The 25,307-nt window shown below is 32.7% G+C and overlaps 2 protein-coding genes across 3 annotated transcripts; one reads left to right on the top strand and one right to left on the bottom strand.

Annotated features, from left to right (window-relative positions):
- The first annotated feature begins 680 nt into the window (after window positions 1-680).
- On the top strand, window positions 681-11,988 carry LOC123711653 (H(+)/Cl(-) exchange transporter 7). Of its 2 annotated transcripts, XM_045664312.1 has the most exons (15): window positions 684-1,213; window positions 1,319-1,423; window positions 1,578-1,776; window positions 2,086-2,195; window positions 2,405-2,548; window positions 3,141-3,318; window positions 3,997-4,146; window positions 4,794-4,935; window positions 6,601-6,739; window positions 6,842-7,105; window positions 7,886-8,062; window positions 9,452-9,661; window positions 10,034-10,204; window positions 10,459-10,620; window positions 11,080-11,988. In XM_045664312.1, exons 1-15 carry the CDS (start codon window positions 1,094-1,096, stop codon window positions 11,179-11,181), a joined length of 2,373 nt encoding a protein of 790 aa, XP_045520268.1. In that variant the 5' UTR covers window positions 684-1,093; the 3' UTR covers window positions 11,182-11,988. The 2 variants fall into 2 exon arrangements, with proteins under 2 accessions (XP_045520269.1, XP_045520268.1); XM_045664313.1 differs by lacking the exons at window positions 10,459-10,620; window positions 11,080-11,988 and having other exon boundaries at window positions 681-1,213; window positions 9,957-10,174.
- A 1,570-nt stretch (window positions 11,989-13,558) lies between these two features.
- Window positions 13,559-25,103, bottom strand: LOC123711647 (protein abnormal spindle). The gene is made up of 8 exons (XM_045664303.1): window positions 24,887-25,103; window positions 24,607-24,804; window positions 23,843-24,037; window positions 18,105-23,558; window positions 17,407-17,596; window positions 16,540-16,721; window positions 15,418-15,537; window positions 13,559-14,652 (listed from the first exon to the last, which is right to left on the bottom strand). The coding sequence occupies exons 1-8, from the start codon at window positions 24,896-24,898 to the stop codon at window positions 14,344-14,346; spliced, it is 6,660 nt and encodes a 2,219-aa protein (XP_045520259.1). The 5' UTR covers window positions 24,899-25,103; the 3' UTR covers window positions 13,559-14,343.
- Between the last annotated feature and the right edge of the window lie 204 nt (window positions 25,104-25,307).

Raw genomic sequence — 25,307 nt, 5'->3', positions numbered from 1 at the left:
GGACCTGTGGTATTTGAAAATAGCAGAGAGCTAGCGACCGAGTTACCGTCATCACCACAGCCGGAGCCAACAGTTCGTAGATCTGACCGCGTTCGTAAAACACCGGAATTTTTAAAAGATTATGTTTTAAATTAGTGCGGGTGAATGATGTAAACTTCTTGCTTAAAACTATCAGCCATAACTTGATGACATTGTCACTCTGTTTTGTTAGTGTCTATATCAATGTATCTAATGTAACCAAAACATATTTTAGTGTTAATTTTAGCTTATTAAAACCTTATATTCATGAAAGGTTTTCTCTTATTTCAGATAAATAATAATGATAAGGAGAACGTTTTTAATCTGCGCATGCGTATTAGGCTCTTTTCTCCGGCTCCTTCTTTTGCTCTATACTAGATAATAATCTGTGTTTAATTTTAATAATGATAAGAAAACAATATCCAAGTAATTTTAAAAGTAACAAAGTTATTATAAGATATTTTGGTAATGAATGCCATAAATTTATTTATGTGAGTAATTATTTGTTAATTAACGAGTATCAATTGACATTCAACAACTACAAATCAAGTTGAGGTGTCCAAGAACTGACAATAGCTTATATTTTAGCCTCTAACATATCTATTAACGATCTTACTCTACGGTTATCCGTTATCACAGTATGGAACTCAAGTGACAAACCATCTACTGTCAAGTTTTGAGTCAAAAATCGAGATTTTCTCCTGTAATGTATATATTATTTATGTTCAATTTTATCAGTTCATTGTTTATACATTTTGCGAATAATCTAAATACTTATAAAACAAATTGTGCGTGTGCGTTATTTTAAAGGGTAGAATTCCTTTTTTAATTATTTTAAATATTATAACGGTGGTGTGGTAATTAAACAATTGCGTATACGACATATCTACTTTAAAGTTTAAACCAAAAATAATAATTGTTTTATTTAGGTCATTTTCATATTTTATTTTAAACTTTTACATAATGTTGAATAAGTCACTGGAGTATCTTTAACTTTAAACATGTGTATACATATGTTGAAAATGTAATTTACTATCTGTAAAAGGCATAATTGTATAAATTTATTCATACTAAAATGAGTAATTCGAGCACTGAGATTACGAGCGAGTGTACATCTGATACTGCCCAATTAATCAGTAATGATGAGGCTAGTACTTCAAATTATGCAGAATTGAACCAGACAACAGACATCCAGGCAAGTTATAATGTATTTTAGAATGATTTAAATTCTTATGGTTTATGGGTGTCCTTGTAGTACACATACCATATATATTATTATATAATTAATGTTATGCAACAGGAATCTGAGGAAGATGACTTACAAGGCAGTCACGGAGTTAGACGCAGACAGCCTATACAAAAAATTGAACCTGGTTCAATGAATATTTTATCAGCTAAATATGAGGTTCGTACCTAGCTTATTGTAACTTTAATACTTGCAACACTAAGAGGTAAATTATAATATAAAATGTTAAATTAAGGTCTAATGTTACTAATAAATAAATAGTTATAAATATGTTTTGTAAAGTTCTTTTAAACACAATAATCTATTGTTTCAGAGTTTAGATTATGATACCTGTGAAAATCATTTGCTTTTAGATGAAGAGAGAAAACGAGGATATCCATTTATTATATGGAAGGATATAGCAAGATGGTTTATAGTGTTACTAATAGGAGTAATAACTGCCCTTATTGCATTCATAATTGACATTTGTATTGAAGAATTCTCAAATATTAAATATGAACAACTTAAGAAGTGTATCCTTTTGACACTGAAACATGTTTTATATATTAAAGAAATATTAGTATGTATGAAGTGTCAGATGTATCATGTTAATTCTCTGTTTCTGTTTCAATTTCACTAATACATTTTATAGACAAGATAATTTTAAAGTTAATTAATAATTGATTTATAGCATAGATAGGTCTTTATTGGGTCTATGATAACAAATACTGCTTACTTATTCATTACTACTGATTCATTAGGGTTTTTACATGGTAATGTTTTAAATGATATATAACTATAATTAATAAACTACATATATAATTTTCCTTAGTAACACACAGCTGTAGATAAATATGTACTGCTAGATGAACTGTATATTCCATATTTGTTGTGGGTTTTGACCAATATCTCTATTGTATTTTTTGGATCTATGCTTGTTGCTTATATTGAGGTAAGTACCTTTCTTTAATTCTTTTATTTAACCTGTAGATTTGATAAAAATGTAGCTAAGATAAGTGGCCTATAGAAAACTTAGTTTGTAGAAGTAAGAACCTGTTTGAATTACAAGATACCCTACCACACACCCTGGGTCTTTCCTATGGCAGTGTTCAATCTGCCACTATTTCTGATCTGAGCTTCCTAAACCATTTCATGTTTCAGCCTGTCGCAGGAGGCAGCGGTATACCTCAAGTGAAGTGTTATCTCAATGGAGTTAAAGTCCCAAGGGTTGTAAGAATCAAAACTCTATTTGTTAAAGCTGTTGGGGTTATAAGCGCTGTTGTCGGTGGACTAGCTGGAGGAAAGGTAAAATAGATTTTATTACAATTAAGTAGAGTGTTTGCCAAAATCCCGATGACACACTGCTTTTCTATTATAAATGCCTATTTATGTCCATCTTATACTGCTAACCTTCCCTTGCAATGATTGTAATTCTTGCATCTTCTGTATTTTTTACAGTTTTTGGTTATTGTTCAATTATTATAGTTAATGTAATATTATAGTGGCAACATTGCTCTTCATATACTTTTAAAAAAGCTGGACCATGTAAGCAATATTATCCAACTAAGTTTCCTGGTTGTTTTGTATCCTGAAGCATGTATGAAGCAGCAAAGTTATATTAAATGATATGTTATCAGTTATTACGCATAGAGATTCTTCCTGTTTTTTTGGTAACAACATTTTTTCCTTTTATATGCCGTGACCAGATCATAGAATCGCATGATCAATATTTCAATCTACGTTTAGCCACTTCACGATATGTTCAACCTTTTCATCAACTTTACTAACCACCTACGTTATAATATATACACATATGCACTTTATGCACACTACGAAAAACTGCTAGCTATAGTCTACAAACTGAAGATATTAGAGCATAAAATTTTGTTTATTAAAGGAAGGTCCAATGATTCACTGTGGAGCAGTAGTGGCAGCAGGTATCTCTCAAGGCAAGAGTACAACATTCAATAAGGACTTCAAGATATTTCAGTATTTTCGTGAAGATCACGAAAAACGAGATTTTGTTTCTGGAGGCGCTGCAGCTGGAGTCTCCGCTGCGTTTGGAGCACCTATTGGTAAGAGTGTCTCAGCGCTGATTTTTGACAAATTACTCGGTACTCGCGGGGCTAGCAGGAGAGTGTTAGCGAACGATCGGTGACGAGTGCAGTGGTCTGGCGCGTGTACGCAGTAGAGACGTACTTTTGCAATAAGTTTTCGTTAGGTGAAACACAACGCAAGTTTTGTAATTGCTTTGAAATCTGCCGTATAAGTGACACCCCTAGCATTCAGTTAATTAAGTAGGTATAAAAGTTCAGAGCGACAGGATGTTTACTGAATCATTCAATTCAATTTATATAGATATACTAGCTGATCTGGCAAACGTTGCTATGTCATAGATTACTTCATAATTAATATCGGTTTTATAAAAGTTTTGGTGGTAGAAAGGTAAAAATTAAATATTCTGTCTGTCAATTTTATAATTATTTACTGAGGTAAATTGTCAAAGTGACAACCGACTGTTCCCTAAAACCATTTCTTTGCATTGGCAATTTTTTTTGTTTGTGAGTAAATCTGAAGCCACGCTTAGGTTCTCTAAATAGACTTTAAAAAAATCACTAGAATAATATTTTTTTTTAATTTGGCAATTCAATAAAATTTTATAAATTACATATAATTCAGAAACTTTTTTTTACTACACAAATACAAAAGAAAAAACGTCATTATTCACTTATCACCGTTTTCACAATCACCAGGTGGCGTACTATTTTCCCTCGAAGAAGGCACCAGTTTTTGGAACCAGGCCCTAACATGGCGGACATTTTTTGGCACAGTAGTATCTACATTTACTCTCAATTTTGCCTTATCTGCCTATCATGGTCATCCCGGAGACTTAAGTAATCCAGGTATTTATAATTTCAATAAGTTCAGTGCATATTAATCATTTTGGAATATAGTTTGGCTGAATAGTAAATAGTGGCCTACAAAGGTTTTAGATAATTGCATTTTTTTTAAGGCGACAACGACAAGGTGATTAGCCTTCGGTCTGCCATCTTTACGTAGTTTAGTATTAGTACTAAGTAGTAACTAGACTTTTATAATACATTATTCATTATATTATTATAATAGATTGAGGGTAGTGGAAAAAAATTGTTACGGATGGTGCCTGCCGTTTTTGATTTATAAATTGTGTCATTTTCAGATTATCAAATTTTGTATTTTTTAAACTTTGTGAGGGCTTTAGAAAACTCTCTAGGTTGGGTAGGATAGTCCAAAAATCCTTCTACATAACATTTAACATTATTATTTAAAAAAATGAGATATATTGTTATAGACTACTTGTTTGTAAGAATACCATAATGTTTATCTATATTAATTCTACTGTACGTGTGTATGTCACCGAACTCCTTTTAAACAGCTGCTGCTGCACCGTTGTCAATTAATTTTTTGTATGCGATTGTGGCGCTCTGGATGGTTTAGATTCGCAGATGGCGCTTCAATCTGTCCGCTAGTAATATAATATAATATTTAATACCTATTCATATATTTTTAGGTCTCCTGAATCTCGGCAAAATGGAGCCATTTCCATTTCAAGTCTACGAATTGCCGGTGTTCATAATATTTGGTGTTATCGGAGGATTGTTGGGCGCCCTCTGGAATTATATTAATTATAAATTGGCTGTTTTTAGAATGAGGTAATTATATTTATAGGTTTCCTTCCTCGTGTATCATTGATATTGGTGAAAACGGCAATAAATTCCGTGTTTTAGTTATGCAGATAGAAGCGGCAGAAAACTTGTTTATATATAATACTAGCTGACCCGACAAACGTCGTTTTGCCACGTATATTATTTATAGGAAACATTTTTTTAGTTCAATAGAAATAACCTATCTACTACAATAAAATAGGTGTTGATGACAATTTAGGGTTGTATGTATTTGTGTATGCTGTATCATAAAAAAATAAAAACAATTTTTTTTTCTAAAAAATTATAAATTATTTGGGGTGGACACCACTTATCACTTTGGGGTTTAAAATATAGATAGTAGCCGATTCTCAGACTTACTTACAGAATATGCATTAAAAAAATTATAATCATCGGTCGAGCCGTTTCGGAGGAGTATGGGAACGAACATTGTGACACGAGAATTTTATATAGAGATAAGGATGATATATTCACGCCCGCTCTACGGCCTTGACTTGTGAATTGGTAGTAAATGGAAATTTAGAACCAATTTATTATCTTTTCTGTTGACGTTCACAAGTGTACTTGGTTACCTATATGAATGAAGTTATTTTATGTTGAGTTAGAGTATATAAGTAGCTTTTTTGTATCTACCAAGCTGTTTAACATTTCACTAGGACTCAGTCATTTGTTTATCTCATCCCTGACTTTCTCGTCGTTAAGGCAGCGTTCATAAAAAAACTTTTTTGTTCTACGGCTTTCTCCGACTATGCAAAACCGGGTTAATATATATACTATGACACTTGAACGTATTATTGGTGAAAAAAAAATCAAAATTGGTTCAGTGGATCCAGAGATAACACAAACTTTATAAGTATAGAATTTGTATTTTGTATTTTGTTAATAATATTTTAATTTTTAAACTGATCTTGTAAAGAGCTAGTGAAATATAGCAAAAAAATCGTAGAATGCCTTCTCATAAGAACAAGCTATGAAATTCTAATTGGAATAAAATCTACTAAATGTTTACATAAGAAACCTTTTTTAACAATTGTCAAAATTAATTTTTGAATAGTTACCCAATATGAGAGGTTGTTGCTTTGTTGTTTCGATATATTTCTCGTAATCAAAGGATAATTAATTATTTACAAACATTTCTAAAGACCTTAATGGTGGTCGAGATTCTTGACGCGGATGCAGGGCCGAATTTAGAGGTCTTATCGTATTTTTCAAATAAAATGACAAAAAAAATCGGTCTAGTTTTTCTATCTATAATTTATTGTGAATACATTTTTAGTATTTACAAACATATAAAAATATACCAAAAGAAAAGTTGTTTACTAGTCTCAACTTAAAACATTTTTTTCCGAAGTCTCGATTGTGCGTCTGCGATTTATATATATAGTATACACAAGAAAATTTGTTTTGTTTTTTTTTAAAGAAAAATATGGGTTATTGTAATTTGTTAATAAATGTTGTTTAAATTCATTTAATAAAAGAGCGTATCATTCCCTAAAAAAATGGCAACACTAGCCCCCGGCATTGTAGGTGTCCATGGGCGAAATGTAAATATCACTATTCAAAGTTACCCTGTACATTATCCAGTCCTATAAAAAAAATTAAGCCGTTTTAGAATTGTTTGTTTGTTTGTGGTAATAAACAATAACTTTGAAGGTATCTAGGTGAGCCATGGTTACGCGTAGTAGAAGCTTGTCTGGTGGCAGCTGTCAGTGCCACCTGCGGCTTCCTCATGATGTTCCTTCTAAACGACTGTCGGCCTTTGGGAGAGGATCCCACTAAGGTGCCTCTGCAGGTCAGTAATTGTTCAAACTCTACGTTATTCGACACTAAATCGGGATTCTGTGAGTATTATGACTCGGCCGTTTTCTGCTTAATGTATGTTTGTTTCTTTTAGCTATTCTGTGCCGACGGCGAATATAACGCAATGGCTGCGATATGGTTCCAAACCCCAGAGGCGTCCGTTCGGTCATTCCTCCACGATCCTATGGGTTCCTACAAACCAGGATCCCTAGTGATATTCGTGGTCTCGTACTTCCTACTTTCCACCTGGACTTTTGGATTAGCCGTCTCCAGTGGTCTTTTTATACCGAATTTACTGACTGGTGCCGCTTGGGGGAGGTTGATGGCTATTTGGATTCAATATGCGATACCGTCTATGGTGAGTATTTCTTATACATACACAAACAAACACACACACACATGAACATCATCTTGGGGTATGTAGAAAAGAGTTTAGGATTTAGGATAGGATAGTAATTTTGATACTGAATATGAAAAGATAAATTATATATTTTGTGTTAATAAGTGAAAGGACACACACACAGAAATGGATTCTTTTTTTTAACTCTAAAAATTTTATAGTGTGTTATTTAAAAATGTATAGTACTGAGAGTAGTGTCGCAATTGTAACATATCTGAGGTCGTAGGATCGGATCCCGGCTGCGCATCTATTGTCTATGTACGCGTTTAACACTTGCTCGTACAATGGAAATTATTGTAAGAAAACCGACATAGACCCATAATCGACGGCGTGTATCGGCTACAGAAGGCTGATCACCTTGTCTATTAGAAAAAAACAAATGTCCTCGAAACAGATACAGAAATCTGAGGCCGAAAAGGTTTTTTAATAATTTGTTAAATAATTATTATGTTTATAGATAATCCAAAGCTTTTTTTTTATGTTTCATGTAAAATGTAGCCAAAGCCAAATTTACAAAGAATATTACTACAATTATTGAAAAAAATTAAATTGTACTAATAACGTCAGGTGTTTGTGTTTTCATGTGATCTTAATAATCCTAATTCAGAAATTACCCCTTTTTACTTGTCTAAGCTGATTTAATTTATCAATTTACCTCTCCACAACCTAAGAAAATTAAAATAGTTAACACTTATACAATTAATTTTATGTAAAACATTTTTTTTTTACTATTTTTAGAGTATAAACCCAGCAAAATACGCTTTGATCGGTGCGGCCGCTCAACTAGGTGGTGTTGTACGGATGACAATCTCCTTGACAGTCATTATTATTGAGACAACGGGACAGATATCGAACGCTTTGCCCATTATAGTCACTCTAGTAGTCGCTAAGTGGATCGGGGACTTCTTCAATGAGGTAACATTAATTCGTTTTTTTTTTGACGTGACAACGTCTAATAAATCGATGAACGCCGACTGCACGCACGAAAAAGCGTGACTCATTGTCCCGTTACGCTCATTGTACGCTTGCGCCGCATCTCTTCCACTCGAAGACTTAACTAAACAATAATTTTGTTGAACTATCGTCCGTTAACCGACTTTATAAACAACCATTCTTTCTTATTTTTGTTATAGAAATACGTACCCATATCTAAAAATCTGAACTAATTCTGATGAAATTTGCATATACGCTAATATAAATACAAAATAATATTCATATCATAAATGGATCATCTTCATATCATTTAGTTTCTGAGACATTTGTGAACAAACATAAATACTAGAATATTTCTCAAATCCAATAGAGCCTGGTATTTAAAGACTGTTTGTAAAGAGGCTTTTGGGTTAAAATAATAATAATTTGTGAGAAATATACCAAAGATATAGTATATAGTTCATAAGCTATTAATTTTTACATGTTGGCATTTAAACGGCTTAAAGTAGAATGAAAATTGTATTTTTACAATAGTTTATTTATATTTCTGATTTAATTTGCTTTTAGAATACATTTTGCATAAAACGAAAGACTTTTAGAAACAGCCTTATGTTTTAGGAATACTATATAGGAAATCAGTAGGTAGAAAACACTCCATTCACTTGTTTCACTATAATTCAGATCTTACAGTTCACTGATTTTACGCAAACTATCACTTTAAAGTTAGGCGAAATGCGAGCGTGTAGTTTTATATTCCGTACTCTGACTCGTCTCGCCTTAGGGCAGATGTTTGACGTGAATATTAAGTAAGCAACAAAATGAGTCATGTTTATTTTTCTTAAGAATATGTTTATATATTTCATTAAAATAATAATAAGTTTATAGAATTATATGTATTTAAATAATATATAAATCGCTATATGTTAAACTATCTGTCCTTCAAGGTATGATATGTACGATACAAATAATATAAGAATTGACTAATTTTAATATGTCTAATAATGTAAAATTCCTTCAAAGACACATTTGCGCGCCATTGTATGGTAGAATATGCGAAATTACTAGCGTACCATCTTTTTGTACCATATTCTTGCAATAAATTATTATTATTATTAATACTCCATTAAAGTTGTGTGTCACATGACTAACTTAATATCATTTCTATACTATATTCTATTAATACCTCTTCGCTCGTCCCAAAATATTTAACCTTCATTTTTAAACGTCAACTAAAGTTACAAAGATTTTTGCATGTAGAGGAAGTGGTAGCCATGGCAACTAAGACGGTTATTAACATTCAATACATATCAATGTTTAGTCCATGATTTTAAGGCTGTTTTGGTCCCGGAAATGTATTAACAATTTTTTTAGGGTATCTACGACATCTTAATTCAGTTAGCGGGAGTCCCACTTCTCCCTTGGGAACCCCCTCCACTGGCCCACAACATTTATGCGTCCGAAGTAATGTCACATCCGGTTTTCACCCTTCGGACGGTGGAGAATGTCGGACATATTGTGGAAATGCTTAAAGTTGTTACGTACAGTGGCTTCCCTGTTGTCGATCCGCCGCTGGCTGATGAGGTTTGTAAAGAATTGTATTTATTATATATTAACAATATAAGGAAATAAAATTTATTACTAAAATTAGAATTGGTTGTTGCTTAAAATATGCTTTTAATATCTCGTAACCAAATGAGATATAGGGTATGTAAGTGTAAGTAACTAAAAATCGAAAAAATATTTCACCAGAAATCCAGCACGAACCCTCCGAATGCTATTGATTACCTCTTCATAAAATTTTAAGAATTTATTTTTCTTTCTTAATTGTAAGGATCTATTCTCAGTGCTAAATCGTATTTTTTTATCTTTATTACAGAAAATATTGTTCCAAATTGATGTTTTAGTCAAATTAAAGCGACTGAAGAGTTGTCTTAATAAATGTTATATTTTTAGAATGAAGTGACAACATATAAGCGATTGCGTGGCATGATTCTTCGTTCTCAGTTAATAGTACTTATACAGAACAAAATATATAATGAAAATGCCAACACTACCTGGTCGAACCTCAAAGTCGACATGAATATGTTCAGGAAGGAGTATCCGAGATTTGCATCTATAGAAGAGGTTAATATATACTTAATTTAATATAACCATTAAAGAATAATATTCTGACGAAGAAACGCAGATCTTTATAGCTTTAATTTCTCTATAAGTTCATGGCCTAATCTGTCACTGTCACTTTGACGTACGCGAATTTGTCAATTGATTTTTTATTATTCGAATATCAAACGGACCTGAAAAATCGTCAATCAAATCAATACTAGTTTTCGAATAAATTGATTATTTGTAATAATCCCTTATATATATTTTTCTTGCAGCTAGATATATCTGAATGGGAATTGACATGTACAATAGATCTTCGTCCGTTCATGAATCCGTCTCCATACACTTTACCACATCGAGCCTCACTGCCTCGCCTGTTTAGACTTTTTAGGGCGTTAGGCCTAAGACATTTGCCTATTGTCAACGACGTCAATGAGGTATGTTTAAGAAGTACCATTTTTTTCAGACAGACCTGTCATGACTGAAATGTACACAGAGTAAGATTCAGAGTGAACTGACTCCATATATCCAATATGTCTTTGATATATGGTCGTAATATTTAGAACAAGTCTTGTTATCGTAGGCCATCAAAAAAACGTAAATTGGTTGATCACATACATAGAAAACTGGTTAGTTTTAAAATACTCTTGAGTTTCGAAGTGGCTTCATACATACATAAAGCAATCTTTGTTTTTTTTATTCCTTTATTTTACAAAATAATACAATATAATCACAATATGTTACATTAGAAAACTGCTGTGTTTGTATTAATGTAACCATAGCAGTCTTTTTTAGGAGCACAACAATTTCATATAAAAGTAGTTTTTTTAAGTTTATGTCCTAGCTACATAGGTCAAGCAAGTTCAGATGAATATCTTTTTTGTTGTTTGTAACAGGTAGTAGGAATGGTCACCCGTAAAGATATAGCAAGGTACAGAGTGTGGAGACATAGAGGACACATGGGAATGGAGGAATTATTATTGTCGAGTGAAATATAACATGTTGGGGCATGCCAACATATTTAATAACAGACAATAATATTATTTTTAAGATTAAAACTAGAATCATCATAATATTTCCCAATTTAGTTTTAGTTGTTAATTATTGATACTCACATTACTAAAAGACATAGTTACTTCATGTTGCCTTAGCAATAATAGTAATTGTACTTGTTTTTTATTTGAATTGCTCAAGATGTAATCTCACAGTTTAATATGTTAGGTATATCTTATTATATACTCTAATGCTGTCATGAAAATATGTAACAAGAGTTATATACATTCCTGTATTAAGTACCTAGCTAAATGAAATTGTTTTGTTTCTTAAAGTTCACGCTTGGCTCAGCAATTTCAAGATCAGCCAAATAGGATTTATTTTGAGTATCATTTTTTATTAATTACAAAAATCATATTCACCAGATGCCTCATCCAACTGTGATACTAAAAGTATATATGTAGTAATGGCTCAGATATAACATCAGAAGTAAATTATTTCTTTTACTAATTAACAATATACTTGAAACCAAAGACAATACTTATTCTAACATGCGGTGTAAGCAGTCAGCAGTTGAAAGAAGTGGAAATGCTACAACTTTTGTGATAAAATTATTATATTATTTTTGTGCTTACATAATTTTGGGCAGAAAAATGTAACAATATTCTATATTATTTTATTATAATTAATATGATATTTATTAGTATAAAGAAAAATACAGCAACAATGCTTAAATCAGACATTGTAAATAAATCACAATATTAGTATAAATAAATAAATGTATTTGGAAATCGAATTATTAAAATTGATATTATTAAGTATTGACTACTTATTTATCCTGGCCAACATCCTTAGTTGTTCACAAACAGCTCCCAACCAATACCAGCCCATAAATTTATAAACAGTATAACAGGAAGTATAACTAAAATAAGCAGAATATAGTTTACGAATTCATCCATGGCATTAAAGTATTAACTTAGAACTTCAATGCTGTAATCCGTAGTCTGCTGCTGTAATGGGTATCTCTAGCTTACAAAACTTCCACTAAATTTAATAGGAATTTTGGGAGTTAAGAAGAATTGATAATAAATACAAAATAGCATAAAATATCGTGGAATTGTTGTTAATAATTAACACTGCAGCAGCGTTTTATTATCTATATTTAACTTTTCAATGTTTTCAATAGCCATTACACGGTCTGACAGTTCTCGAATCTCGACTCTTCCATTTTGTCAATGTCATGGATCAATTGAAATGTCATGACTGTTATAGGCTGCTTTAACTTAGGTCCACTACAAATTACTCCATAGAGTTATCAAAATTAGAATCCTGTTTGATTTTAGAATTCAGATTTAAATAAAAAAATGCCATTTCGATTATACATAGTTTTAATCATTACCAACTAAAACTCAAAATAAATTTACTTATATAGGTAACCAAGTACACTTATGAACGTCAACAGAAAAGATGTTTCATTGGTTCTTAATTTACATTTACTACCAGTTCGCAAGCCAAGGGAGGGAGAAGAACTGTCAAGAAACTCTCCGCCACTCTTTTTAATCGCAGTTTTGAGTCACACAAATTGCTTGTAAGGCAAAGCAGCCATAAATATTTGAACACGAGCAAATCATTCCCAAGGATTAGGATAATTTTAATAAGCATCAAATTTTTAAAAAGCTTTATTGAGTAGTTTACGTTTAAGAGTTTTGAATTTATCCAGTAAGAATTATCTCATTTCGCTTTGGAGTTTTTGTACAAACGAATACAATTTCCATATAAGGAGTGGTTTATCTTTTGGAGCCTGGTTGGTCGTACACTTCGATTAGTTTTCTTTAGAGTATGATAATGGTGAGTCACCATTTGTTTTTAAATCCCTTATATTTTGTGTTCATAAAAAAGGCTTCAAGAATATATCAACCAGATAGTGCATTAATATTTAATTCCTTAAACTTATTCCGTACCGATTCCCTTGTAGCCTTGTAGAAACACAATAAATCCACCGAACAACCAGCTTTTGCACCACAAACCCGAATTAAACTTCTGCAGCAACACCCCACAGCAGAATACCGAAGGACAGAAACTCTGTGAAAGTAGCTATGATAGTGCACGTACAGACAGACAAAATTAAATAAAGCTTCTGTAAACAAGTAATATGTTAAAGATTCTATCATTAAAGTGGCCCGTATCAGTTGATGCCGAAAAAGCTTGTGAATTTTTCTCTATTAACAATAGATGAAAGAGATATGTATAGTAAAAACTTAGTTTTTGTTTGAAAGGCATTCAATTTTTATTCGTCATAAAACAGTTTTTTATAACGTATTAAGTAAAGAAAGTTAAATAAAACACCATTTTATTTTTCAATTATATTATAATATTCAACATTATACTACAAAATTAATAATATTTCGCTACGAATACTTATATCCCATGACCAAATTGTATTACATCAACGAAAACAGGTTTTTTTTAAACATATCCGTTATTAGTTGACTTTTGTTTACTACAAAGACAAAGAGAAATCAACATTAAATCTAGATTTTTATCTATCACAACTCAATTGTCGATAACAATGGCAAAGTCAAGAATCAATTAAATTTTTCGTTGATTAACGTGAAGACTGTAGAGGGTCCTACGTCACCTACGAGATATAGCGTTCTTAATATATTAAAATCGACCTTACTAAAAAAAATATGTAAATTCAACACTTCACTTCACTTCAGCCAACATACAAAGTATTAGAGACTCGATTCTCGTATTTCTAAAATGTCAAAAATGTGTCTGACCTAATCTCAAAAACTACTGGACGTGACATAAATAAAAAAGCATCATCTCAATGATTTAGTATCTGGAACCTAAATCATACTCAAATATTTAATTCCAAGAATATTAAATCTAAAATTGATACTTGCTTTTTTAAAATCAACTAAGAAAGTTACTCTCATCTACCAGCAACGTCACTCAATATAATTTAGTCCTAAGTTTTTACAAGGTTAGAAGTTTGCTAATGTATAATTATGTAAGACAAATTTGCACGCAATTACAATATGCAAAGTTTAGATTACCAACAATATTCTTGCAAATAAATTATGACTGCTAAAATACAAGAATCAAGCCACTAACATATCAGTCCTTTATTAAACAATTATTTAAATTATAAAACAAATATATTATAAGTTATATGTCATAAATATGCATTCAATTGCCTGTTCCGGGTCCAAGAAAAATCTCGGCTTGTCATTCCTTTCGATTCCATAGTCAGGGTTAAGATTTGGCAAAATTGTGGTATTTTTACGAGAAACATTTCTTAGGCTCATATTAAAATTCGGTTTTTCGTTAGGAGTAAAAGATCTGTTTGGCGTTTGTGTCAGTTTTGGTTTTGTTGAATTTGCCGCCATTTTCTTCATTCGGCTCGTGCTGTTTTTGATTGCGATCAGTGTTTTATGGTTTTCTGGTATTTGGAGGAACTTTGTCAAATCCTGTTAACAGACATTTTAATTTAACATTTTACTTATACAGATTTTTTTTAATTTAACTACATTTCTATTAGTAAATTTTTTAATTCAAAAATAAAAAAAACATACAAATTCTTCATACTTTATACAGAGGCAGATATGATAAATTGTTGCGTCTGTTAGATTGATAATTTTTCCTCCATGACTGACGAATTTTTATCTAATACATACTGCCTAGCTTCAAAAAACATTTCGTTTTTATCATACCAGAGTCATACATAACACAACTCGACTATAAATCAATTGACATTGACATATTGAACAGTAAGCGCCAAAATAATCTATTCTTTGGTTAGTGAATTATTGTTTAATTGGAAACATTTTTATTTCTATATTAGAGACATGAAGATATCTTTCTTTTTTATTATGGCAATAGTTTTAACTTTATGGCAGTTTCAAGAGAAATTATATATTTTGTTACTCGCGAATACCACAGACCAGTATTTCCCAAACTTACTACAATTACTATAATAAACTCAGTCTAATTTTTAATGTTAATTTAAATTATTTTATTAAAAAATCTCACTTTTCATTCACTCACAACTCACAATTGTTCACTTAAGAAAGTGTAAATTTTCAAAGTAAAGTAAAATGTAAATTTTTAGAACAATGAAAAACTAAAATTCAAATTCCAAATAATAAAAAAAATCGAATAGCCTAACAATGAAATTGCCCCTCTGTGGGGCGTTGAGAAACCTTGCCATAGACAACTCATAATTATTAACTTACCTTCTTTGTAAACTCGTATTTCGAATAGAGCCAAATGTAAGTCGCAAATCGGCAAATCAAATTAGGTTCGATATTGCTGAATCGCAGCATATACTTCAACACCGCTGAAATTCGATCTCGCTACAACAAAAAATTAATACGTATTTATTCATTCAGTCTCAAATACGATATTGGAACATTCGAAGATAAAAGCGAAGATAGTGAGTGATTTATTACTAGTGGAGGAAGGAGATTGATGCTGTATCGGCTTTAGAACGCATCAAGCAGAATTGACGGAAATTTGTAATTATGTATTGTATTTGATAAGTTTCAAATGTAAAGTAATAATAATAATATTTCTTGGATCACAGTTCAAATGAAAAAATAATGTTTTTGGTGTTCGTTTTTTTAATTTGAATTCTGGTCAAACAGTGGCGGATTTACCTAGGCTGGAGCCTAGAGCGGCAGATTTTAAGGCGGCAAATTTGTTAAGCGATATTTTTTGCTACCTCATAGAAAATTACGGTTTTATTTAGTAATCGACCTCTGCGGCCACACTTTGTATGAGTGAAAAGAGCGAAATTGCAGTAAGTGGTTTTCCCTGTCAACCTATACATATCAGTCCAGTCCCACTACTGGTGGGAGGGGCGGATGGGAGGCTGCGAACTGGATGGTGTGTATAATTGCTCAAAAATAAATTACGTGCAATTTAAACGAAATTGTTGGATTTCTGCAATTGGCAAGGGCTAACTTCACAGCCTATACCTTGAAAATTTCTAAATCCGCCATTGCGGTCAAATATATGGTATATCTAGGTCTACATCCTCGAAAAATCTCGTGGGACATAAAGAAATATGGACCTAATTAAATGGACAGATTCCCTATTATTGATATTCGACTACATACAAAACAAACTAGTCAGATTAAGATCCATATACCATATCTCAAGTCAATATCGGCTCGAGCACTTCAAAATGTCAAACTTTATACAAAAAAAATTGTGAGCTCATACTTGCCGAAGATAAGGCATAAAATACTTTTTTATTGCGTCTCGGCTATTGATCGCATATAGCCTATTTTAGCCAGGGTAAAGGTTTAACAAAGATTTTATGGAATTATTGAAAATTTTAGTAAATAAATTACCTGATAGGACTTCGGTCCTGTGACGTGGTACCTCGCCAGATTGACAAGAAAGGTAGCTCCTGACATTAGCATTTCGACACTGGAAATGGATCGGTTGGTACAAGCCATGAAGTAGAACACACTTTGTATGAGCAAAGTGGCTTTCATGGCGAACGATTCGGGCCATAAGACTATGGTAAGCTCTGAAAAAAATAAATATATCTCTCTTTCTCTCTAGCCTCTTTTTATATTGTTTATTTTATATTACCTATAAAAAAACGAATGATTACGAAACAGATACTCTACCCTAAAACCCTGAAAGGCAGCGCCACTCGTTTTTTTTCAATTTGGCTCCTATTGGCAATAGATCACCATATGTATATATTTATTTTATAGATAAACCAAAAAATATAAACGATTTAAAAACAAATAGTGACGTTTACCAGTATAATACTCGAGGCTCCAAACGATAAACCACTGCTTAAATGGAAATTGTATTAGTTTTTACTACAAACACCCAAGCTAAATTAGGGAATTATCACTAAATAAATTCATAGCTCTCGTTAAAAGTAAATGGATCAGTAGTTTTTTTTATAAATTGGACGATTGTTTAAATGATCCTAATCCTTGGGATTGATTTGCTTCAGTTCAAACAATTTGTATGACTCAAAACTTAGCTATTAAAAAGAGTGGCGGAGAGTTTCTTGCCTTACTACTAATGTAAGTTTAGGGTTAATTTAACATATTTTCTGTTGATGTTCATAAGTGTACTTGTTTAGCTAGATGAATAAAGTTATTTTGAGATTGTGAGATCAGTATTTTACACCCCAAGGCTTTAAAATTCTTTTATTTCAGGAGATTGAGACGAAGTATCCAAAAAGAAATTACCTAAAGTCCTAAATGCTTCTAAAACAGCTGTAATGTTGAAAAGATCTGTCCTGAATATATTGAAGGCCTCTTCGATTCTCTCAGCGAGGGACCTTTGCGTAGAATGCAGTTTTCCTTCGCGCCATCTTTGACGAATTTCCGCCATACACTTATCGCTGGTACTCCGAACTTTGTGCCCTTTATATAAAGCCTATGACAATGTTTGATTAATTTAAATATATAATGTGGTATATTTTTCAATAATTAATACCAAAATTGAAATGTATTAAAATCAGTTATTTATTAACTACGCGTTATGTAACATTTTTTTCCCCTTCAGAATGGTCATTCTCTCACCCATTATTTATAACGTGTTTTAAGTTAACGTTACATTGGTTGGACGTACTCGATAAATGAACGCCCCCAAACGACATCGTAAGTAAAACTACATTTGCCTTACTTATTTTATTGCCTTATTTTTCAAGAATAGGGGCAAACGGGCAGGAGGCTCAACTGATGTAAAGTGATTCCTGTCCATAGAAACTAAACGCCAGGCTCGCGTATCTCGTAGATAGACAACTTCAATAAATAATTGCGCATGTATAACACAAAGCAAAACACATTTAGCGGACTAAACAACGTTTCATTTGCCCAAAATAGTTGTAAAATTGTGATATGCTGTATATTTCATATGTAAAAAATTTGATAATCTATCTTACTTGGATCTTAGATGCGGCCCAATGCTGTCTTTGTTCTTCCCTTTCTTTCTTCAAATACTCCTTCTTATTCTCATAGTGTTTTCTCACCAAGTACCCTCTCATTTGTGCCTGTATTTTAGTAATCAGCTCTCGCTTGAATAAAAATTCCCTACGAATCGGCCTCATTACAATCATTCCTCTCCATAATCTTTGAATCAGAACTACCCTTTGTAAAACAATTTTATATTTGTTTATCGCAACATATCTTCGCCAATTTTTCTGTATACAAATCGCCGCTTTCTCTTGTTTATTTTGTTGAATTAATTTCCTAGTCATTCTTAGACGATATATACATTGTATTGTTATGACGGCAGTTTTGAATGTTTGATACTTCCTTCTCTCAATGAACCCACGTACACACGCTTGTAAGATGATAGCTTTCGTTTTGAGCTCAAGGAAATGTGCTCTTTGCTTTCGCATAGCAAGAATATTTTTGAATCTTTCCTGTATTATGATGGCCGATTTCTTTTGCAATAGATAATGAATTCTGGCTTTTCTCATAGCTAATAAGCTCCTATAAATTCTTTGGACACATAAAACCGATGATATTAAACTCAGATAGTACTGCCTGGTTAATTTGGTTTCTTTATAAGAGCGATAGAACCTTTGAATGTAAATTGTAGCTTCACGGATTTGAATATATTGCTCCCTTTGCTTCTTCGTAATAATATAACTCCGGTATGTTGTTTGAATCGTAACACAGGCTTTTTTCTTCTCTTGATACTGCACTTTTATTTTATTACAAGTTTTCCAGTTCCTGTACCAATGTTGAATTATTTTAGCGGCATTTCTCTGTTGCAAATACGCTGTTTTCGCTTGTTTACCTAATCTGTAGGCTTGGTAATATTTCTGAAGGGTAATAGCAGCATTTTTTATCCTGTGGTATTTTAGTCTTTCAATGTGCATTTTCTTCTGAGCTCTGTACTGTCTCTGAAGCGTTACAGCCGCTTGAATGTGACGTATGTACTCGTTTCTTATTTGCTGAGTTTTTCTGCAACTTCTATACCAGTTTTGAATGTTCAATGCAGCATTTCTATGTGTTAAATACTTCTTACGGGTTTCTTTACCTAATCGATAGGCTCGGAAGTATCTTTGTATCACCAATGAGGAGCGTTTCATGCCATCGAATTTAGATTTCTCAATACACATCGTTTTGTGAGCTTTATAACGTCGTTGTATTGTAATTACAGCTTGATTTATAACTAAATATTCCTCTCTAGATTTTTTGCTCAACTTGCAACTTCTATACCAGTCTTGGATTCTTATAGCGGCAATTCTCTGTTTATGATATGTGGCCCGAGTTTGTTTGCCCAGTCTATATGACCTATAGAAGTTTTGAATTGAAAGACAAGCTGTCCTCTGAGAAAAATATTGCGTTCTATACATTTGCATTTTTCTTTGAGCTCTGAACCGGCTTTGTACATTCATAACAGCTTGTTTTAAACTCATATAACGTTGTCTACCTTTCCAAGCCCTATAAAAGGCCTGGATTTTTATAGCTGCTTTCTTGTGTTTTAAATATGCACATCGCGCCTCATCTCCTAATTTATACGCCCTGTAAAATCTTTGTATAGAAATACAAGAGTTTCGTTGTATAATGTATTTAGATCGTTCTTGACGCATTTCTCTTTGGGCTTTATAACGGCGTTGGAAAATTATAACCGCTTGCTTTAGACGCGTATATTCTTGTCTTGCCTTCCAAGCTCTGTAGCATGTTTGAATTTTTATAATAGCAATTCTCTGTTGAAGATATTTCGTTCGCGCTTCTCTTCCTAACTTACGTGCTAAATACAATCTTTGAATGGTAATGCAGGCATTTATTAGGATCACATACCGGCATCTTTCTGGTATCATTTTCTTTTGCGCCCTAAAACGCCTTTGTACTGTAATAACAGAATTTCTCATCGCAATGTACTCTTGCATGGCGAATTGTCTTTTCCTGCAGCTTCTGTACCAATCTTGTATTTTGAGTGACGCGTTCCGTTCCTTCAAATACTTGGAGCGCGTTGCATTGCCTAATCTGTATGCCCTGTAGAATCTTTGAATAATAATGCAAGCATTTCTCTGTAAAATATAATTAGATCTATCTAGATGCATTTTCCTTTGAGCTCTGTATCTGCGCTGAACAGTTAGAACTGCTCGCTTCAAACGTAGGAATTCCCGCCTAATTTTCCAGGCTTTGTAATTTGCTTGGATTTTTATTGTAGCATGCCGCTGTTTTATATATGCTGTCCGTGCTTCTTTGCCTAAGCAATTCGCTCGGAACCGTCTTTGAATGATAACACAGGAACGTTTTAATGTATCAAACTGAGATTTTTCAGCTTGCATGCGTTTTCGGGCTAAATAACGTTTCTGTATTATAATAACAGCATTTCTCAAATCGTTGTATTCCGTTCTATATTGTCTCATTAAAAGTTGAGCTCGGTAACTTCTTTGCAATGTTACCGTTGCCTCTTTAAGTGTTGTGTATTCGCGATACAATCTTCGGGTTAGTAAGATGTTTCTATAGCGTTTTTGTATAAAAACTGTTTGAGCTCTCAGCTCTAGATATTGTCTTCTTGCTAAATATTTTCGTAGGAGTGTCTGTATTTTGACTGTACAATTAATTAGATTTTGATATTTCTTCATGCAAATCCAACGTCGCATTTGCGACTGGATAAGAATCGCCGATTTCTGTCTACGCTTTTCTCTTCTCTGACACAATACCGCTTTTGCTTCTCGAATAAGTTTCATGCTTTGATACCAGGTTTCGATATTTAATACGCTGCGTTTAATATGCACCAAATATGTTCGACAAAGCCACATTCGACAGTATTTCTGCAAAATTATCGTGGCGCGAGTAACTTCGTACAGTCTTTCTTCATATCTGCGCTTATTTTGTATTTGCCGCCACCAAGACTGAATAATACTTGCTGCATTGTAGGTTTTCTTCATCTCTTCTTCCTCGATTCTTCTTTTTTCCTTAATAACTTCGTATTTCTTCCGCCACCACATCTGTATAACATTGGCAGCTTTTTCAAACAGTGGAGCGCGAAACACATGAATCAATTGCCACAAAAGTGATAAGGTCTTCTCCCGATGTCCATCAGCTACATCGGTAGCTGTTATTTCACCTTCAATGCTGAAGTTCTCCAGCCTCAAAGCTTTCAAAGCCACATCAACGTTATGTATTTTCTGGAACCGAGATATAGCTGGGGTCCGTAATTGTTTCATTAAATTCTCTTTTAATAAAATAATTTCCGAGACTTTAGTTAACCTAACGCCATCTCGCAGATCTACGGCAATGTTATTCACGCCATATTTGTATTCATCTAGGTAGGTCTGCTTATGAGTTACAACGTAGCCCGTAGGACGTAAGTGCTTATTTATATCGCCAATTGCAGCTATCAATTCCCTCGTGAATCTAATCAATATCTCTCTACTTTCTTTGCACAACGCATTACGTCGGAATAAACAAGGGTCGTGCGATATCAATTTCTTTTCCTTAGCCTTATCCAAGAAGTACACGAGGAGGAAAAACTTCTTTAAGAGGGACTTCTTAACAGCGTCTACATACGCAGGATGTTGCATGTTTGGCGCCGATTTAGATTTTTTGTTTTTAAGGAGTGGATTCCTAAACATCCTTTGAACGACGAATGTCGTTAATCCCACAATATCACTGTTGGATTTCAATGGCAATATGCAGTTATATATAACTTCTAAGCCTATACGCAGCCAGAGTGGGTTATACGACAAGATGATTTCCATTATGGTCTTCTGAAGGCCAACGTTAAGATGTATGCTTCTATCTTCCCTTATGGTAATCAGTTCACGATCGATTTGAAGATTCAACTTTTTTATAACTGCCGTTATCTCTGGCAAATTAAGTAATGTTCTGGCAGACTTTCTAAGACCGTCTAAGCGATGACTGTTGTGATAGGAACTGCACACTTTTTCTTTAGTCGGAGCTGTCGGAACATCATTTTTGTTTTCCACCCAAACCTTGGCAATATCAATTTTCTGTTCAATGTTAGTTTCTAAATCTGGTGGTGTTAGAATATAGTTAAGCCAATCTTTAAAGTCTTTCTCGAACTTTCTAATCAAAGCCTCATCACAGAAGGGAGTTAATGACGAAAAGGGATTTGTCACAAGGGACTGTGAGTATGCATTTGGGACATAGCTAAGTGATAAATTCTGGACAGTGCTCTTATTTGAGATAAAAGTGTGATTTACTTTAGAAATCGATTCCCTGAAGTGGAGACTTGGTTTTGACTTAACTATAGCTTTCTTTGACCATACTGATGACTTATTCATTGACTTTTCTGGCTTGTTATATGTTCGATTGATGGCAAATGTTTCCATGTGAGGATTGTTTCTCTCAAACGTTTCAGAGAACTGCATACTTTCCTCGGGAATTGACTGTAATGGTGGTGAAATAGATCTGGGAGGAGATCTCATCTCTGACCTGAAATCACTCTGCCACATGTTTCTTTCATTGAACAATCTGTTCTCCTGATCTCGAAACAGGGCTTGTCTACACATCCGTGGTTCTATGGCTGTCAAATGGCGTGTGTCAATTTGATTAATGTTTTGCTCAAGCGGCGATTCCTTTGTAAATGTGTCTGTATTCAATTTGTGGTCATCCAAATCATGATTTTCGCTATGAAGTTTTAAACAAGATTTCCTTTCAGTTGAAAATCGTTGAGGAAAGAACGATGTATCACTGATGCGCGAGTAGTCAGTATTAATAGAGAAATTAGGACTGTTCATATCTTTAGGTGATGAAGTTTTAGGAATCTTTTTTTCAATAAATTTAGGTGTTGCAAATTCTGGAATAAACTTAGGTTGGGTATAGGACCATCTATTTTCGCCTGCGTTTGATGTTGCTATGCATACAATGGAGTGCACTTCATTCTCTTTATTGGATTCTGAAGGATCCAAGCTGTCATCATAGTCACTGACAGAATTGATACTACACACAATTTTTGGACCTTTATCCAACTTCTCTACTTTGGACGGAAGACTCTTTAAAGGTGTAAATGTTATATTATCAAACAAGTCAGAGATGGAATTGTCAAGGTTCTGTTTATTAGAAGCTTTCAAAATATTGGTTACTTCATTCTTGCTTGGTTTATCATAAGTAGTATACAACTCTGCTGGTTGTTTATATTTGTTTGGGAAAATTTCTGAAGTGTTAAAAGACTCTGTATCGTCAGTTTCAAATGGATTTTGGATAGGAGGTGAGTCTCTGAACTCTGCATCACTATTTGTGACCAGCACTTTATATTTAGTTTGAGTAATATTGACAGTTTTCATAATTTCACTAGTTTCTTTTTTAAGAAGTTGCACTTTTTTCTTACAAATGTTACCAGGAGACCTCTTCAAAATTTTCTTTTTTATCTTACCAGGTGATGGTTTTGCTTTAGATTTGACAGGCTGAAATTAAATTGGTAAGCTTATTGATACATTCTACAAATTTCCAATTTCAAAAGTAAGAAATTTGTACATTTTTGTAGTATATAGTTCCTACTTATGTAATTATACATTTTCTATTATAAACTTTTATAAGTTAAATAAAAAATTATTAAACTGATAAGATAGGCCAGTACATTTAAAGTTTTAAAATTTTACCATAAATTGTTATTTCAATACATAATGTGTATATAAAAATAGCTATTTTGGATAATAAATAAATTACAGATTACTTTTATAAAACTTACCAAAATAGATTTAAGGACTACAACAATATCAAATCGTCCCCTCTTTTCATTAGAAAACCTTAAGGTTTCTCGACACGAAATTACTTCTAATGGTGTCCAGATAAGTGTAAGACAGTAGCATGATTCCGAGTCTAATAATACACGTCCCTCTGGCATATCAACATGTAAACCAGGCAGTGATTTATTTAATGTTATCTGTAAACAATATATATAAGTCTTAAAGTAATAAGAATAAAGGCTTTCTTAATAATTAAATTAGACATTTTGTTGTGGGTTCAGTCAACTGAATGAGACCATGCAAGTAAAAATATTATAAGTATTGTTAACTTAGTAGTTATAAATAAAATAATAAGAAAGCAATTTACAGTTGCTCATATGGTATAGAAAAATATAGTAAAGAAGCTAGCATGTAACGGTAAGATTTAGAAACAATATTGAAACACATGAAATATATAAGTGTATAATTTATATTACACTTAAATATAAATGTCTACTAATTGGGCCTGACTTAACATTTGTCTAGTTACATTCTGTTCCTTGCAAGGAGCTGGAAGAAGGCAAAGCCAGATAATTATTTATAAATATATTTAAAATCAAAGAATCATTTACATATTGTCATGAAAAATGACAATTATCTGGGGCTGAAGACTCATTAGTTAATATTTGAAATGTTTGTTAGTCGTTTCATTATATTTTCATTGTTACTATAAATTCAAAAACATCACAAACTTGATATCATATATAAAATAAATAGAAGTACATACCACTTGATGTTCTTTTGAAGGATTAAACAATTCTAAATATCTTTCGCATGACGTCCCGACCACCACATTCTCGAAAAGAAGTTTTGGTGGTCTGGTAAACGGAGCCAAAGTGAGTCGCGGACATTCTTCCTTGGGCGACGCTTGAGGTTCAACTTTAGGTTTTCGCGCTTTTCTTATACGTTCGGGAGTATTCTCAATCTATAATAAACAAATGGTAGAAATAAAACTTACTACCTATATTAAAACATAACAACAATTTACATATCCATTTTCGTCACACCTGAAAAAACATTTTATAGTTAAGACCGCAACATTTATAAACACTCCAATTCACTAAATACTACTATGTTATAAGATTATTACTAATTAAAATGGTTCGGACTAAGATAAAATTTAAATATTGAGTCTCCAGTACTCTCAAGTCTCAACTAGTTATAACGAATTTCGTAATTTCAAATTGTAACCGAAATACGAACTACGACTGGCCTGAGGCGACTACAGAACAGAGCGACTACAGATATTTTTTCCAAAAAATGCTGTGTAAGCTTAGAGAATAGCCGTAAAATTCCTTTATCTATAATAAACAAATTTTGTAATATGCATAAATGAGACATTTGTAGATTATATTTAAATATTAAACATAGTGGGGGAAAACATAAAGATATACTAAGAATAATTATTTATGTGAATGTTTGTGTATT

This window comes from Pieris brassicae, chromosome 7, assembly GCF_905147105.1.
Source record: "Pieris brassicae chromosome 7, ilPieBrab1.1, whole genome shotgun sequence".
In the NCBI taxonomy this organism is placed as follows: domain Eukaryota; kingdom Metazoa; phylum Arthropoda; class Insecta; order Lepidoptera; family Pieridae; genus Pieris; species Pieris brassicae.
This window is presented reverse-complemented; position numbering and strand designations above follow the sequence as displayed.